At 48.6% G+C, this 12,915-nt stretch overlaps 1 protein-coding gene across 1 annotated transcript; it reads right to left on the bottom strand.

Annotated features, from left to right (window-relative positions):
* Positions 1–255: 255 nt before the first annotated feature.
* GP9 (glycoprotein IX platelet) lies at positions 256–1,796 on the bottom strand. The gene has a single exon (XM_045025264.1). The coding sequence runs from the start codon at positions 1,634–1,636 to the stop codon at positions 953–955; it is 684 nt and encodes a 227-aa protein (XP_044881199.1). The 5' UTR covers positions 1,637–1,796; the 3' UTR covers positions 256–952.
* Between the last annotated feature and the right edge of the window lie 11,119 nt (positions 1,797–12,915).

Here is a 12,915-nt window from a genome sequence, read left to right as displayed (position 1 = left end):
GGTTGGGGAGAAGATAGAAGCTTTAACTGCTCCTGTAATTTTCCTATGAGGAGATGTTTTACTCCCCAGAGAGAGAGAATCTTTTCATGGTTTCTGCAAAAATCCTAGTAATTTGTGGCCCCCCCCAGAATAACAACCCAGAAATTGTGTAGGATGTTTAACCAACATCTGTGGTTGTCCCATGTAATTATGCAACACAGACTTGGATAAGTGTGGATGCGTAAGAAACACCCTTTATTTAAATACCACACAGAATACAATTTTTCTCAAGTGTTTTCTAGGAAATTCAGTAGTATTTAAAAGGACTCCTTAATGGATGCACATTAATTTTCAGGAAGCTTAAAATCATGTTTATTAAGGGGTAAATCCAAGGGCTGGCCCCAATAGCCACACTGGTTCTGCTGCCAGGGGAATCTCTGCATGCTGTCAAATCCAGCCCTCCCCTCTGCAGGTGCAAGTGTGCGCCTGTTCAAGTCAATAGGACTCCGCTAGCATGATGGGGTGCAGTCAGCTTTAGGATCAGAGTCTAAATTAGTAACAATAGTGCAATCAAAATCCACCAGAAACTAGCTGGCAGTAGACTGTAAATAGCCTTTTGCTAGAAGAGCTGGGATTTCATTGGTAAAAATGGGAAATTAATTCTTCAAAAATCACAAGACTGGACAAGTAAAATTTCCTAACTACTTTCCTTAGATATTTAGAGAATGTAATATTAATATAACTTATTCTGACTTGCCAGTAAGTAAATTTAAGTGCATTTTAGAGGTGGCCTCCAACCAAAACCTTGGATCTGAATACTGGCTCTTCATACAAACTTCTCCCACGGCAAACTTTGTGGTCTGGGATCCATCTCGAGTACACTTACACTCGCATAGCCAGTAATAGCTAAGGGTATCCTTTGTATTAGGTTAGTTTGGCATTTCTGTGAAGAGCTATTGGTGACAGCAACATCTCACTGTGACATGTAATTTTCTAGGTTATGCTTCCGCAGCAGCGGGGCAGCAGAATAATAATCTCTTGTGGTAACCGGGTAGGCTAGCTTTTTGGAGAACCTCAGAGCACATGATGTTAAAATAAGTACAATTACTGCAGAAGTGATCAAAGCAAGATCTCGCCAAAAGAAATCGAGGCATTTAATTGGGAGGGATTTCCTGCAGCTGTCCAGCTCATTCCCACTCAACTGGCTCAGAGGCTTCATCTCATTGGAAGCTGGGGTTGCACAGATGACGTTAGCAATAGAAGATTCGGAGAAGTCCTCCAGCCAGAGTTTGAGATACAGAATGTCACAGTCACAATTCCAGGGATTGTCGGACACATTCACTTCCTCTAGGTTATGTAAGTTGTCAAATGCACCAGTACGAACTGTGTTCATGCTGTTATTCTGTAGATAAAGTTTCCTGGTGCTGACATGCAGGGCAGGCACTTCCTTTAGTCCCTTTGAGCTGCAGTCTACTAACCAACCCTTCATTTCTCCAAGTGGCTTACAGATGCAGGACAGAGGGCAGATTTCCGCATGGACTAAACAGAACAGCATTAATGTAACAAATCCTGCAGCTGCGGGGATCTTCATGGTGGTTATGTTTTCACTAAATAAAGGACAAAAACATATATCTAAAAACAACTGATGAATTGTCATGGTTCTAAATGTAAAGCTAGAATATAAAATTGTCCCCACTTCATCCTGCTTTAGGATCAGCAGGAAATCTTTAGTTTCCTGGAAGATTTTTTTCACGCCCTACAGTTCCCATAATGCCAGTCTGTCTTAACCTGGTTAATACTAATACATTTATGAAAGAGTGTGGTGAGTCGTTGCCACTCTCACTTCATGCTTTATTATACAGAATATTACTGCCAAAAGCTCCTGAATAGAGATGGCCCAGGTAGGTGGTGGCTAGATAGAGGTTAGTTTTAGGTTAGGGTTTCTGATTTAGGTTCAGGGCTAGGGTTTGAATTTGGTGTTGAAATCATGTGAGATTACAAATGCTGACTTGAATGGCTTAAGTTGATTTTAAGAAGTTATCGCCAGAGATTTTTAGCTACATCCCATTCGGAAAATGGATCCTTTCTGTTATGGATCTGACAAGAATTGGTACGTTAGAGCTGAGTTCTGATGTGAGAATTTGCAGGGTGTGGACTAGAAGTTCTCTTTTTTTGGCCCATCACTGCTCTTTTACTTTGTGCCTGAATTCATGCATCCATCTGTAAGAGCTTATTGTTTTAAGATGTAAAATAAATACAAAACTACACATTGTGTTTATCTGTGCTCTGACAAGGCTCAGAGCTTACTTTTGGGGGGATACCACCATCATGTCTTAGATTGGCAGGTAGTTTTCCCTTTGCTGTGGCAGCCCCTGTTGTTTGGAGCTGGCTCCCGCCTAACATCCATCTTGGTCCCATCCATCCTCTCTTTATACATCTGCAAATATTTCCTCCCCATCCCCCAGGTTTTTTTTTTTTAAGTATGGCCAATCAAGGGACCTAACTGGAATTCCAGATCCAAACTTCTTTGCACTGTTGGGGAAATCCAGATCCAAACTTTGTATATTGGAACCATCTCTAATTATGACGATAATTCACCCCATAACTAGAACTTTTCTTTTCCTCTTACTTCTATATGGAAATCCACTGATTAAATGTGAGATTTTAAGAAAATAATTTTGATTGTATAGTGCCCTGAATACTTATCTGGGGAGTGGGATATGCTGTTAATAGGAGTCAGTTTTCTTCTTATTGTATACTCAGACTTTCCCTGTCCTCTTTCTCCAGCCCCACCCCACCCCAAAAAAGAAGGTGAGATCTACTGTATTAGACTATAGAACTTACTTTGCAGGTGAACGTGCGAAGCCCAACACAAAAGCAATTTAAAACTGAAGTAGGCAAAGCATTGGAGTTGGCCGACAAATAGAAATTATCTAATGGATCTAGTCTATCTATCTCTAACCTCATGTTAGAGTGCCTTTTACATAAAAATAATATAGAATGGAAATTATACATATATAAGTATAGAACCTGGACAGAATATTCTTTGAGATCTTAAAATGTGACCAGCCTTAATAGCCCCAGTAGGAAAATGTCTCATTTGACAGGGTAAAAATTGAATTGATATTGCTTTCTTTCAATAAACTTATTAAAGGCTGAGGTTGGATTGGTTTTGCTTTTAATAACTTTTTGCTTCAGAATCTAGAGAAGGTATCAGTTTCCTTTAAAGTAGATTGCAATACAAATGATTAATTCAAAGATACTGAAGGCATGAATTCTGGTCAAGTCTTGAATTTTTGAACAAGAAATTATTTAGGTATCTACATGTGCCCAGATGTAGATACAACACTACACTTTTATTTTCAATCCAAAAGCCCTGCATAATGAAAAGTGACCAGCGTGGGATGACGGACCTGCTTAAAACTCATTTTATCCATTCTGAAATATGATGATCTAAATGCTGGTCCTGTTTTCTTAATGAAATCCTAGATCGATCAGAGAGAGCGAGAGAGAGATCTAAATGCAGCTAACGTGACAACCATAACACAGAAAAACAAGGGCATGAAAACCTTTCTTCTAAACTATAGTGAAAGCAACAAATATAAACAAAAGCCATTTGTTTCAATTTCCAGCTGATTTGGATACTGGGAAAAGACTTACAATCTTGGAGCTTTAAATCCAGGTAATGCTGCAATGCCAGCTTTGACCTATTTAAGAAAATCTTTTGCTTTCACGAACTTGATAACCCAAAGTAGTTTTAAACTCTTATATTGTCTAAGCAAACCAATCAACAAAACCAACCCCCCACAATTCTCTTTTAAACACTTGTAAGAAGCACACCCTGCTTAAGGGAGATTTCACATTTTACTAATTCTATTTACAAATATGTGACTGAGACCTGTGTTTAAAAAATAATAGTACAGCCCAGGTAATTTGTTTCGTAAAATTAAGTGAGGCACCTCTTGATTTTTATCATAATTGTCCAGTGAAATACCATTTCCCTATAGCTTATGTGGGATTTCTTCTCCATAATACTATGAACTTCATCACAGAACAGATGGAATATTAATTTTGACAGTTTCTAATCTCTTCATAATCACAATTTAACCCTTTGGTGCTGAGTCTAAAGGCGTGCCCTGCTGCAGCTTCAGGAATCCAGCAGCAGTTGGTAACTTCTTAAAAGTGGCTACACCTTTTAAGCGCAACCTGACGTGTCAGTTTGTGGATAAAGATCTTTATCTAACTAAAAACAGGGTGAGCGAAGCCTATGCTAAGGATCCACTACCATGGTTTACTGAGTAAACACAAAGAAACCCCAAATCAAAAGGATATGAGACCTGGGCAAGAGAAGCAGGGAGAAAGGAATTGGTGAGCTGCATAGCTTGCTTACCTCTCTGTGTATGTGTGTGTGTGTGTATATATATATATATATATATATTCGAGCGTTCGATCCTTTCCCTCGTTTGCGTAGTAAGGCTTTGAAGATCTGCAGTGCTGGATTAAACAAAACATTGTCGGGTTTTAAAGATCTAGGAAGGAAATGAATGTAACAGATGACAAGCCTTCTGTCTCGTCTGTTAGGCAGCAATTCCTCTTGGGAAATGCGTAGAGTCAAATAGCTCTTTGAGCTTTTTTTATTGTTTCAGCAGGAGAGAAGAATTTCATATTTTATTATGCTTTTGTTTTTTAAATATTTTTCCTCTTTGAAAGGTGGCAGGTTTCTTAAAATCCTGAAATGACTCACCTCCAGTCTGACAAGTATTTCTTCATCAGAAGTAAAAATCTAGAGGTATAAAAGTCAGCTTGGACTTTATCAATCAGTGGGACAGGCAGGATAAGACACAGGTGTTAAGTTCCAGAAACAGCAAAAGCTAGACCATAAGAGTTTTGGGGGGTTTTTTTCATCAAAGCTAAGAGTGTTTCCATTCAGCCCTTTCCGCTGAACTTGTACATTTTGTAAAATTAAATCTAAGCCACTTTAAGTTGACAACATGTAAGAATAAAACATATATAAGGCAATGAAACACTCCAGCAGAAGTTATAGTGCCTGTCAGGTGAGGAGACTGGCCATGATTTTTTATTGCTTCATCCATCTTTTGGAACAGCAAACCAATCACCACTCTTACAAAAAGTTACCCAGGTCCACATTTTCAGCTCTGGCCTTCATTTAGTATCTTCTTTTCATGTGCACACAACTGATTGTACCCATAAAAGTGGACATGCAACCATTTTGTGGGCCAAAAACCTATTTGTGCATATAAACTGGGCATTTGGCTACCTACCGGTAGTTGCTCTATGTGTGCTAAATGGACATGTGGTCATATTTGCACCATACACTCAGATGCATGCACAAAGGTGGATGTGAAAAACCACACAGGTTTGAGATTTGTCAAAACTGTGGTTCTGAATACTTAAACAGCTGAACTTATACTTTGCAATTCCTTCTTCCCTCTTGTAAAGGAGGACCAATAGATATTATCACTCCTTGCACATCTGTTCTATACATTAACTGTAAATGTATGGCTACACATTCAAGTTGGGAATTTAATAAATGATCAGTCATTGAGGACCTCAATTTTTAAAACTGCATACCTGTATGTACATGTACAAAAGTGATTTTGTAAATTCATGGCTAATTTGCAAGTGCCATTATCCAGGGCCGGCTCCAGACCCCAGCGCGCCAAGCGCGCGCTTGGGGTGGCATTTTGCCGGGAGGGCAGCAGGCGGCTCCGGCGGACCTCCCACAGGCATGACTGCAGAGGGTCTGCTGGTCCCGCAGCTCCGGTGGAGCATCCGCAGGCATGCCTTTCCTCTCACCTCCTGCAATGAAGCTCCCCCTGTGGCAAAAATGTGATGGATCTTAACTGGAATCAAAAGGATGCCTGACATTTCCCATTTATGAGACCTTGTTTGCAGTTGTTTATAACCGTGCCAGATTTTAACCATTTGAATTAATGATATTGCCCATGCTCAGTGCCTTCCTCAGGGTGAATGCTTTTGGAAAATTTAAGCAAAAATATTTTTCCTATTCCTGAGAACAAGGCTAGGGAAATATACATTGTTTTACTCTGTTTAAAAAATTCTGTTTACTTTGTTTTTTAAAAGCTTTTGTGCCCCCATGCTTTGGCGCAGGGACTTGACATTTGGCAGGGAGTGGTCTTTGTGTCAGGGATTTGCCGTTTGCTGTCTCTCTTCAAATCTGCCCAAATTTGGCTTGGGTAGAGACTGGCACTAGTTAGTGAGGAGAATGGGTCTGGATCGAGGGGCCAGGGATAGGAAAGAGACAGGACTGGACAGGGATAGGTTGGAAGGAACCAGGAAAAGTGGGTCAAACTTGGAGTATGGCTACACTGAAGTTAAAAACCTGCAGCTGGCCAGTGCCAGCTGAGGCCGGGCTTGGGCTGCAGGGCTGTTAATTGCAGGGCAGAGATTTTGGGCTTGGGCTGGAGCCCGGGCTCTAGGATCCTGCAAGGGGGGAGGGTCCCAGAGCTCAGGCTGCAGCCCAAGCCTGATCAGCTACACCACAATTAAACAGCCCAGCAGCCTGAGCCCTGTGAGCCTGAGTCAACTGGCATGGGCCACCTGTGGGTGTCTAATTGTAGTGTAGACATACTCTTGGAGGGAATGGTCAGAAGAGTCTGTGCCTACAGAGCCCACTCTCCTCTAGAACCTGGAATGGAACCCAAGATTCCCGATTTCAGAGTAGCAGCCATGTTAGTCTGTAGCCGCAGAAAGAACAGGAGAACTTGTGGCACCTTAGAGACTAACAAATTTATTTGAGCATAAGCTTTCGTGGGCTACAGCCCACTTCTTCGGATTCCTGAGTCTCACTATTTCTCTGGTATCAATAAATAACTGTGAAATGTACTGGTAAAATGTCCCCTCCCCCTCTACTATTGGTCCACATACAGGATGACAGCCTACTACTACTCTGAGTTACTCCGTCAGCTCAAGCGGCAGAGGTCTGTGAGATGGATCTAAGCAAGGGCTCCAACACTGCTGCTGATTCATGGAGGTGTCAGTAGGATGCTACATAATGGAATTTCTGTTTTATCAGTTTGCTTTTTAAAAAATATATAGGAAATTAACTGCCCCACCTCCCACAATCTCTCACATGCCCACCCAAAACCCATATGCTAAAAGAACACTATTAAAGTTGCAAAGTCAAGCACTCAAAAGTCAGGAGATGCCAGAATTAAGGTGGTTCTTCGAGTGCTGTCCCTGTGGGTGCTCCACTCCAGGTGATAGTGCATCCCGGCGCCATTGATCGGAGATCTTTGGTAGCAGTGACTGATCTGGACGCACATGCTCAGCTGCTGTCTCGCGGTGTTGTTAGGGTATGCCTAGGCGCGCACATCCCGCACCCCCCTCATTTCCTTCTCAACTGTCCTCAACTGAAGATGGGACTCGGGGCAGTGCTGAACCTCTTCCCTGGTCACTGAAGAAAATAAGTAAAAAGAAATAGAAATAGTTAGATCAGGGGTGAGCTGCAGACGGTTCGCAACGGTTCGCGCGAACCGTTTGCTAAAATTAGACGCCGGACAGAGAACCGGATGCTAAAGTTCTCTGTCCGGCGTCTAATTTTAGCAAACGGTTCGCGTGAACCGTTGCGAATTCTGCCTCCACCTCCTGCCATGAAGCTCCTCCTTGCTTCTCCTCCCCCACGGCTTCCCGCGAATCAGCTGTTCACGCGGGAAGCCTGGGAGGGCTGAGAAGCAAGCAGGCTTCCCCGGCCCACGAAGACAACGCTGAGGTAGGAAACTGGGGGCGGGGGGGCGTGTGCCCCGGCCGGTCCCTGGCCGCAGCCCGTCCCCGCCTCCCCGGCCGCAACCCTGCCCGGCCACCCGGGCCCCCCCCGTCCCCGGGTCCCCGCCCGACCCTCCCTGGCCGCGTTCCCGGCCGCGACCCTGCCCGTCCCCAGGTCCCCGCCCGACCCTCACCGGCTGCGGCACGGCCCCGCGTCCCCCCCCCCGTCCCTGGGCCGCGTCCCCCCCCCCGCGTTCCCGGCCCCGCGTTCCCGGCCGCGACCCTGCCCGGCCCCCCGGCCCCCCCGTCCCCGGGTCCCCCCCCCCGCGTTCCCGGCCGCGACCCTGCCCGGCCCCCCCCCCCGTCCCCGGGTCCCCGCCCGACCCTCACCGGCTGTGGCACGGCTCCGCATCCCCCCCCCCCGTCCCCGGCCGCGACCCTCCCCGGCCCCGCGTCCCCGACTCCCCCCGAACCCCTCCCTGGGTTCCCGCCCGACCCTCCCTGACCGCGTCCCCCCCCCGCGTTCCCGGCCGCGACCCTGCCCGGCCCCGGGTCCCCGCCCGACCCTCACTGGCTGCGGCACGGCCCCGCGTCCCCGACCCCCCCCCGAACCCCTCCCCGGCCGCCCGGCTCCGGCCACACACACCCCCCCCGGCCCTGCCGTGCCCCCACCTACCGGGATGCTCGGCTCTGGACACGGCCCCCCACCTCCAGCCTGGCCTGGCCCCGTGGCTCCAGCCGCCCCTGCTGTTTTGCCAGGGGGCCGGGCTCCGGCAGCGCGGGTCTGGGCGTGGCGGCGGCCCCGGCTGCCCAGCTCCAGCTCTGGCCGCAGCCCTCCCTGGCTCCACCCGGCCAGCCACCTGGCTCCGGCCGCCGGGCTCCCTCCGCATCCTCCGGCTCCGGCCGCGCGACTCCTGTCCCGGCCCAGCCACGTCCAGGCAGCGCGGTAAGGGGGCAGGGAGGGGGTGTTGGAGAGAGGGTAGGGGAGTTTGGGGGTGGGGGGGTTAGAGGGCAGGGAACAGGGGGATTGAATGGGGGCAAGGGTCCCGGGGAGCAGTCAGGAAAGAGCAGGGTTGGATGAGGTGGTGGGGGCACTCAGGGACAGAGAGAAGGGGTAGTTGTATGGGGTAGGGGTCCTGGGGGGGCATTGAGAATGAGAGGAGGGGTTGGGTGGGGGCGGCAAGGGGCAGTCAGGGGACAGGGAAGGGGGGGATGGGTCAGGGGTCTCGGAGTGTGTGTGTCAAGGAACATGAGGGGTTGGATGGGGCACGACCCCCCCTCCCCGAGGGGGGGGGGGGAAGGAGGGAACCCGTTGTTAAAATTTTGGAGGGAGGAGGGAACCGGTTGTTAAAAATTTGGCAGCTCATCACTGAGTTAGATAGAAATATCCTAGTTCTCTCCCTCCTTTAGAATAGATCATTAGTTTAAAAAAAAAACAAAAAAAAATTCTCTCACGTTCATCTCCCGTTGAGACACTCTCCGCAGGCAATCATAGTTCAGTGATGCCGGGGTCCCCGGGCTTTAAGAAATGCGACTCCTGCAAGGAGCCTATGCAAGGAGCGGTCTGACAGACACTTACGGTGTGTAAAGTGGCTCGGCGAGACACACATCCCTGCCAAGTGTCTCTATTGTACCAGCCTGAAAACCAGGGCTCATCGTGACAGGGACTTGCAGCTAATAATGCTCCTGATGGAGAAATTTCTACAGCCGCCTATGGAAATGGGCAGTACACCCTCTCCCTCATACTCACCAGCTAGTCGGAACCAATCAGGAGCGCGGCTTCACCCTCTCAAGTGAAGAGGCAGGAAGCCCCAATGTCTCTGCACAGAGACTTTCAAAAGGGTAAAGGGTCTCCTGCGAGATCTTTACCCTCGGTGCTGACAGTGCCAAAAGCAGGTGCCTCCGACCGCCCTAGCACCTCAGCCGTGGCTCACACGGGGCGCAAAAGTAGGGACCCGACTTCCCACAGTGGGAAGCTCTCCTTGGCACCTGTCCTGTCGGCATCGAAGATAGACCCGGCACTGGCAGCACATTCCACCCCAGTGCCAACAAGAATGTCGGCACCGAGCCTGCCTATCACCCCCGCAGCAGACGCGGACCCCATGCAGGGTGCCTATAAACGGCCTGCTGCACCCGCGAAAGCAAAACAAAAGTCACTGCAGGCTTCCGCTCACACTTCGCACTCTTCAGGACCACAGGACCATGAAGCAGCAGCAATTTTTGCATCAAGATGATATCTCCATGGCCCCTGAGCCTGACTCTCCTCTACTCGGCATGGAGCACTCACTGTTTGAACAGCCACTCTCACCACCCGACCTGGCTGCCCTCACTGACAGCGAGAACGACATGCAGCAGCAGGCAAAGTTCTCCCCGCCTGATTCTCCTCCTCCACCGGAGCTATATATATCTCAAGGCACAGTGCCTCACAAGAACCAGTCTCAGTTTCCCTACTTTGTCCCCCTGTGGGTGGGCCTCACTTCTCTTACCCTATGCCTTGGCCTCAGTGGTACCCTTAGTCGGCTCCTGCCACACTCCTCCTTGCAGCTCCTCCACCAGACCACAAGCCCGCTCTGCATTCTCCATCTACATCTAGAGCTCCTGAACCCGCTCCTGAAGAGCTGGGCCATGAACCCTTCCCTGATTCACTGGCTCCTAACTCTCCATCAGCTGCAGATGGAGCCTTCATGCCTCCACCTCCACAAAATGTGGACTACATTAAGCAATTCCAGGAACTTTTCAAGAGGGTGGCACTCAGCCAGGGCATTCCTTTGGAGGAAGTCCAGGAGACACAACACAGACTCCTCAAAATCCTCCAATCCTCTGTGCCCTCAAAGATCACACTAAATGAAGCCACCTAGAACCAGCTGACACTCTCTGGCAGACCCCTGCCTCCATCCCACCAACATACAAAAAGGCTGAATGTAAATATTATGTTCCCACTAAGGATATAGATTTCTTATTTTCCCACCCACAACCAAACTCTCTTGTAGTGGATACAGTGACACACAGGACAAAACAGCCATAATACTGGCCCACCCCGCAAGACAAGGACCTCAAACGGCTTGACCTCCTGGGCCACAAGGTTATCCCTCCTCTACTTTGCAATTTAGAATTGCAAATTACTCCGCCCTCCCCGCAAGCTATGACTATGACAACTGCAACAAGCTCTTTGATTTTACCTCCCATATTCCAGAGGACAGGAGAGCAGACTTTAAGTCAGTCCTTGTCGAAGGTCAGTTGGTGTCCAGGACAGTGCTACAAGCATCCCTGGACATGGCAGACACAGCAGCCTGCACTACTGCAACTGCAGTGGTCATGCGCAGGTCTTCCTGGCTGTCTGCATCTGGTATCCCCAAAGATCTTCAGACCAAAGTGAAGGACCTTCCCTTTGACAAAGATAAACTTTTTTCTAAAAAAAAGATGAAGTCCTTCACACTATGAAAGACTCTAGAGCCACCCTGTGCACGCTGGGCATATACCCATCCCTCCCCAGGAGACAACAGTATCAACCTGATCAGAGGTCCCTCGCACAACAATATCACTGGCCCCAGCCCAAACTGTATGGTATTGGGAGGAACCTCAACAGACCTCCTAGGCGCAGACAAAACCATGCGCAATCAGCTACCTCCCACCCATCGGGAAACAAACAGCAATTTTGAACTGTTGGTTGGGCGTCTGCACGACCACCCATTGACTCCACTGTCTGTTTTCCCATTTGGCCACCGCCTCCAGGTTTTCCACCATGTCTGGCACTGGGTCCTGGAAATAGTTCAGTCAGGTTACTTCATCCCGTTCATATCCTGCCTGCCCACCCTTCCCTGTCCCTCTTCAGGGACCCCTCTCACAAGCACCTACTTCATGTAGAAGTTGCTCATCTTCTACAGCTAGGTGTAGTGGAACCTGTACCAACACAACATCGGGAAAAAGGTTCTACTCCCACTATTTTCTGACCCAAAAGAAAGGCGGGGGATGGAGACCTATACTAGACCTACGCCGACTGAACAAATGTATACGTGTACAGAAATTCAAGATGGTCACATTGGGCACAATAATACCCGCACTGGAACAAGGGGACTGATTCACAGCCTTCGACCTACAAGATCCCTATTTTCACATATCCATTCATCCAGCACACAGATGCGTCCTATGATTCACACTCGTACACAACCACTTTCAATACAGAGTGCCTAGGTTGGCACCAACTGAAAGTGGATACCACTAATAACTATTCAGTGGCCTGTGTGAAATAAATGGAGTTGTTTTAGGCCACTTCCCAGGGGACACATCTGCATCACCAAAACCACCCCACTATTGCCACTAAATAGCGCACTTGTTGACAGTCTTAGCTGGAAGGTCAAGAGACCAAATAGGCTTTGAGACCAGACCAGTCTTTCACTTCAAGAAGTGAGACTCTGACCTGCAAGTACAAGCACAAAGGAGGAACTGAGTGGGAAAGCTTGCATTAGTACTGCTTGTGTTGTAGCTGGTTCTACGGATAAATCCAGCACCTCAGTCTGGAGTAGGGTGACCAGATAGCAAGTATGAGAAATCGGGACTGGGGTGGGGGGTAACAGACGCCTATACAGGGGCGGCTCTAGGATTTGCACTGCCCCAAGCACGGCGGCACGCCACGGGGGGCGCTCTGGCGGTTGCCAGTCCCGCGGCTCCGGTGGACCTCCTGCAGACGTGCCTACGGAGGGTCCGCTGGTCCCGCGACTCCGGTGGACCTCCCGCAGGCACGTCTGCGGGATGTCCACCGGAGCCGCGGGACCAGTGGACCCTCCGCAGGCACGTCTGCAGGAGGTTCACCGGAGCCGCGGGACCAACGGACCCTCGGCAGCCATGCCTGCAGGAGGTCCACCGGAGCCGCCTGCCGCCCTCCCGCGGGACGCCGCCCCAAGCGCGTGCTTGGCGCACTGGGGTCTGGAGCCGGCCCTGCGCCTATATAAAACAAAGCCCCAAATGTTGAGATTGTCCCTATAAAATTGGGACAACTGATCACCCTAGTCTGGAAAGCTGTCAGTCTAGTACTTCATAACTACTACATTCACATAAAATTTAAACAAAAAATTAGACCACCTCCAAAGTATCTTTTGTGAGCAGTCAGATTTGGATTTGGGCTCTACAAGCAGAAGTCCAGAGCACTAGATAAATTCTCCTTTGCTCCATTCCCAAAGAGACTTTTTAAAA

The sequence above is a fragment of the Mauremys mutica genome, chromosome 7 (genome assembly GCF_020497125.1).
Source record: "Mauremys mutica isolate MM-2020 ecotype Southern chromosome 7, ASM2049712v1, whole genome shotgun sequence".
Taxonomy (NCBI): domain Eukaryota; kingdom Metazoa; phylum Chordata; order Testudines; family Geoemydidae; genus Mauremys; species Mauremys mutica.
The sequence above is the reverse complement of the archived record's forward strand: the minus strand, read 5'-3'. Positions and strand labels throughout refer to the sequence as shown.

What these genes read in the sequence shown, in the direction of transcription:
- GP9 (XM_045025264.1), bottom strand. Translation starts at nt 1,636, where the DNA reads ATGACAATTCATCAGTTGTTTTTAGATATATGTTTTTGTCCTTTATTT.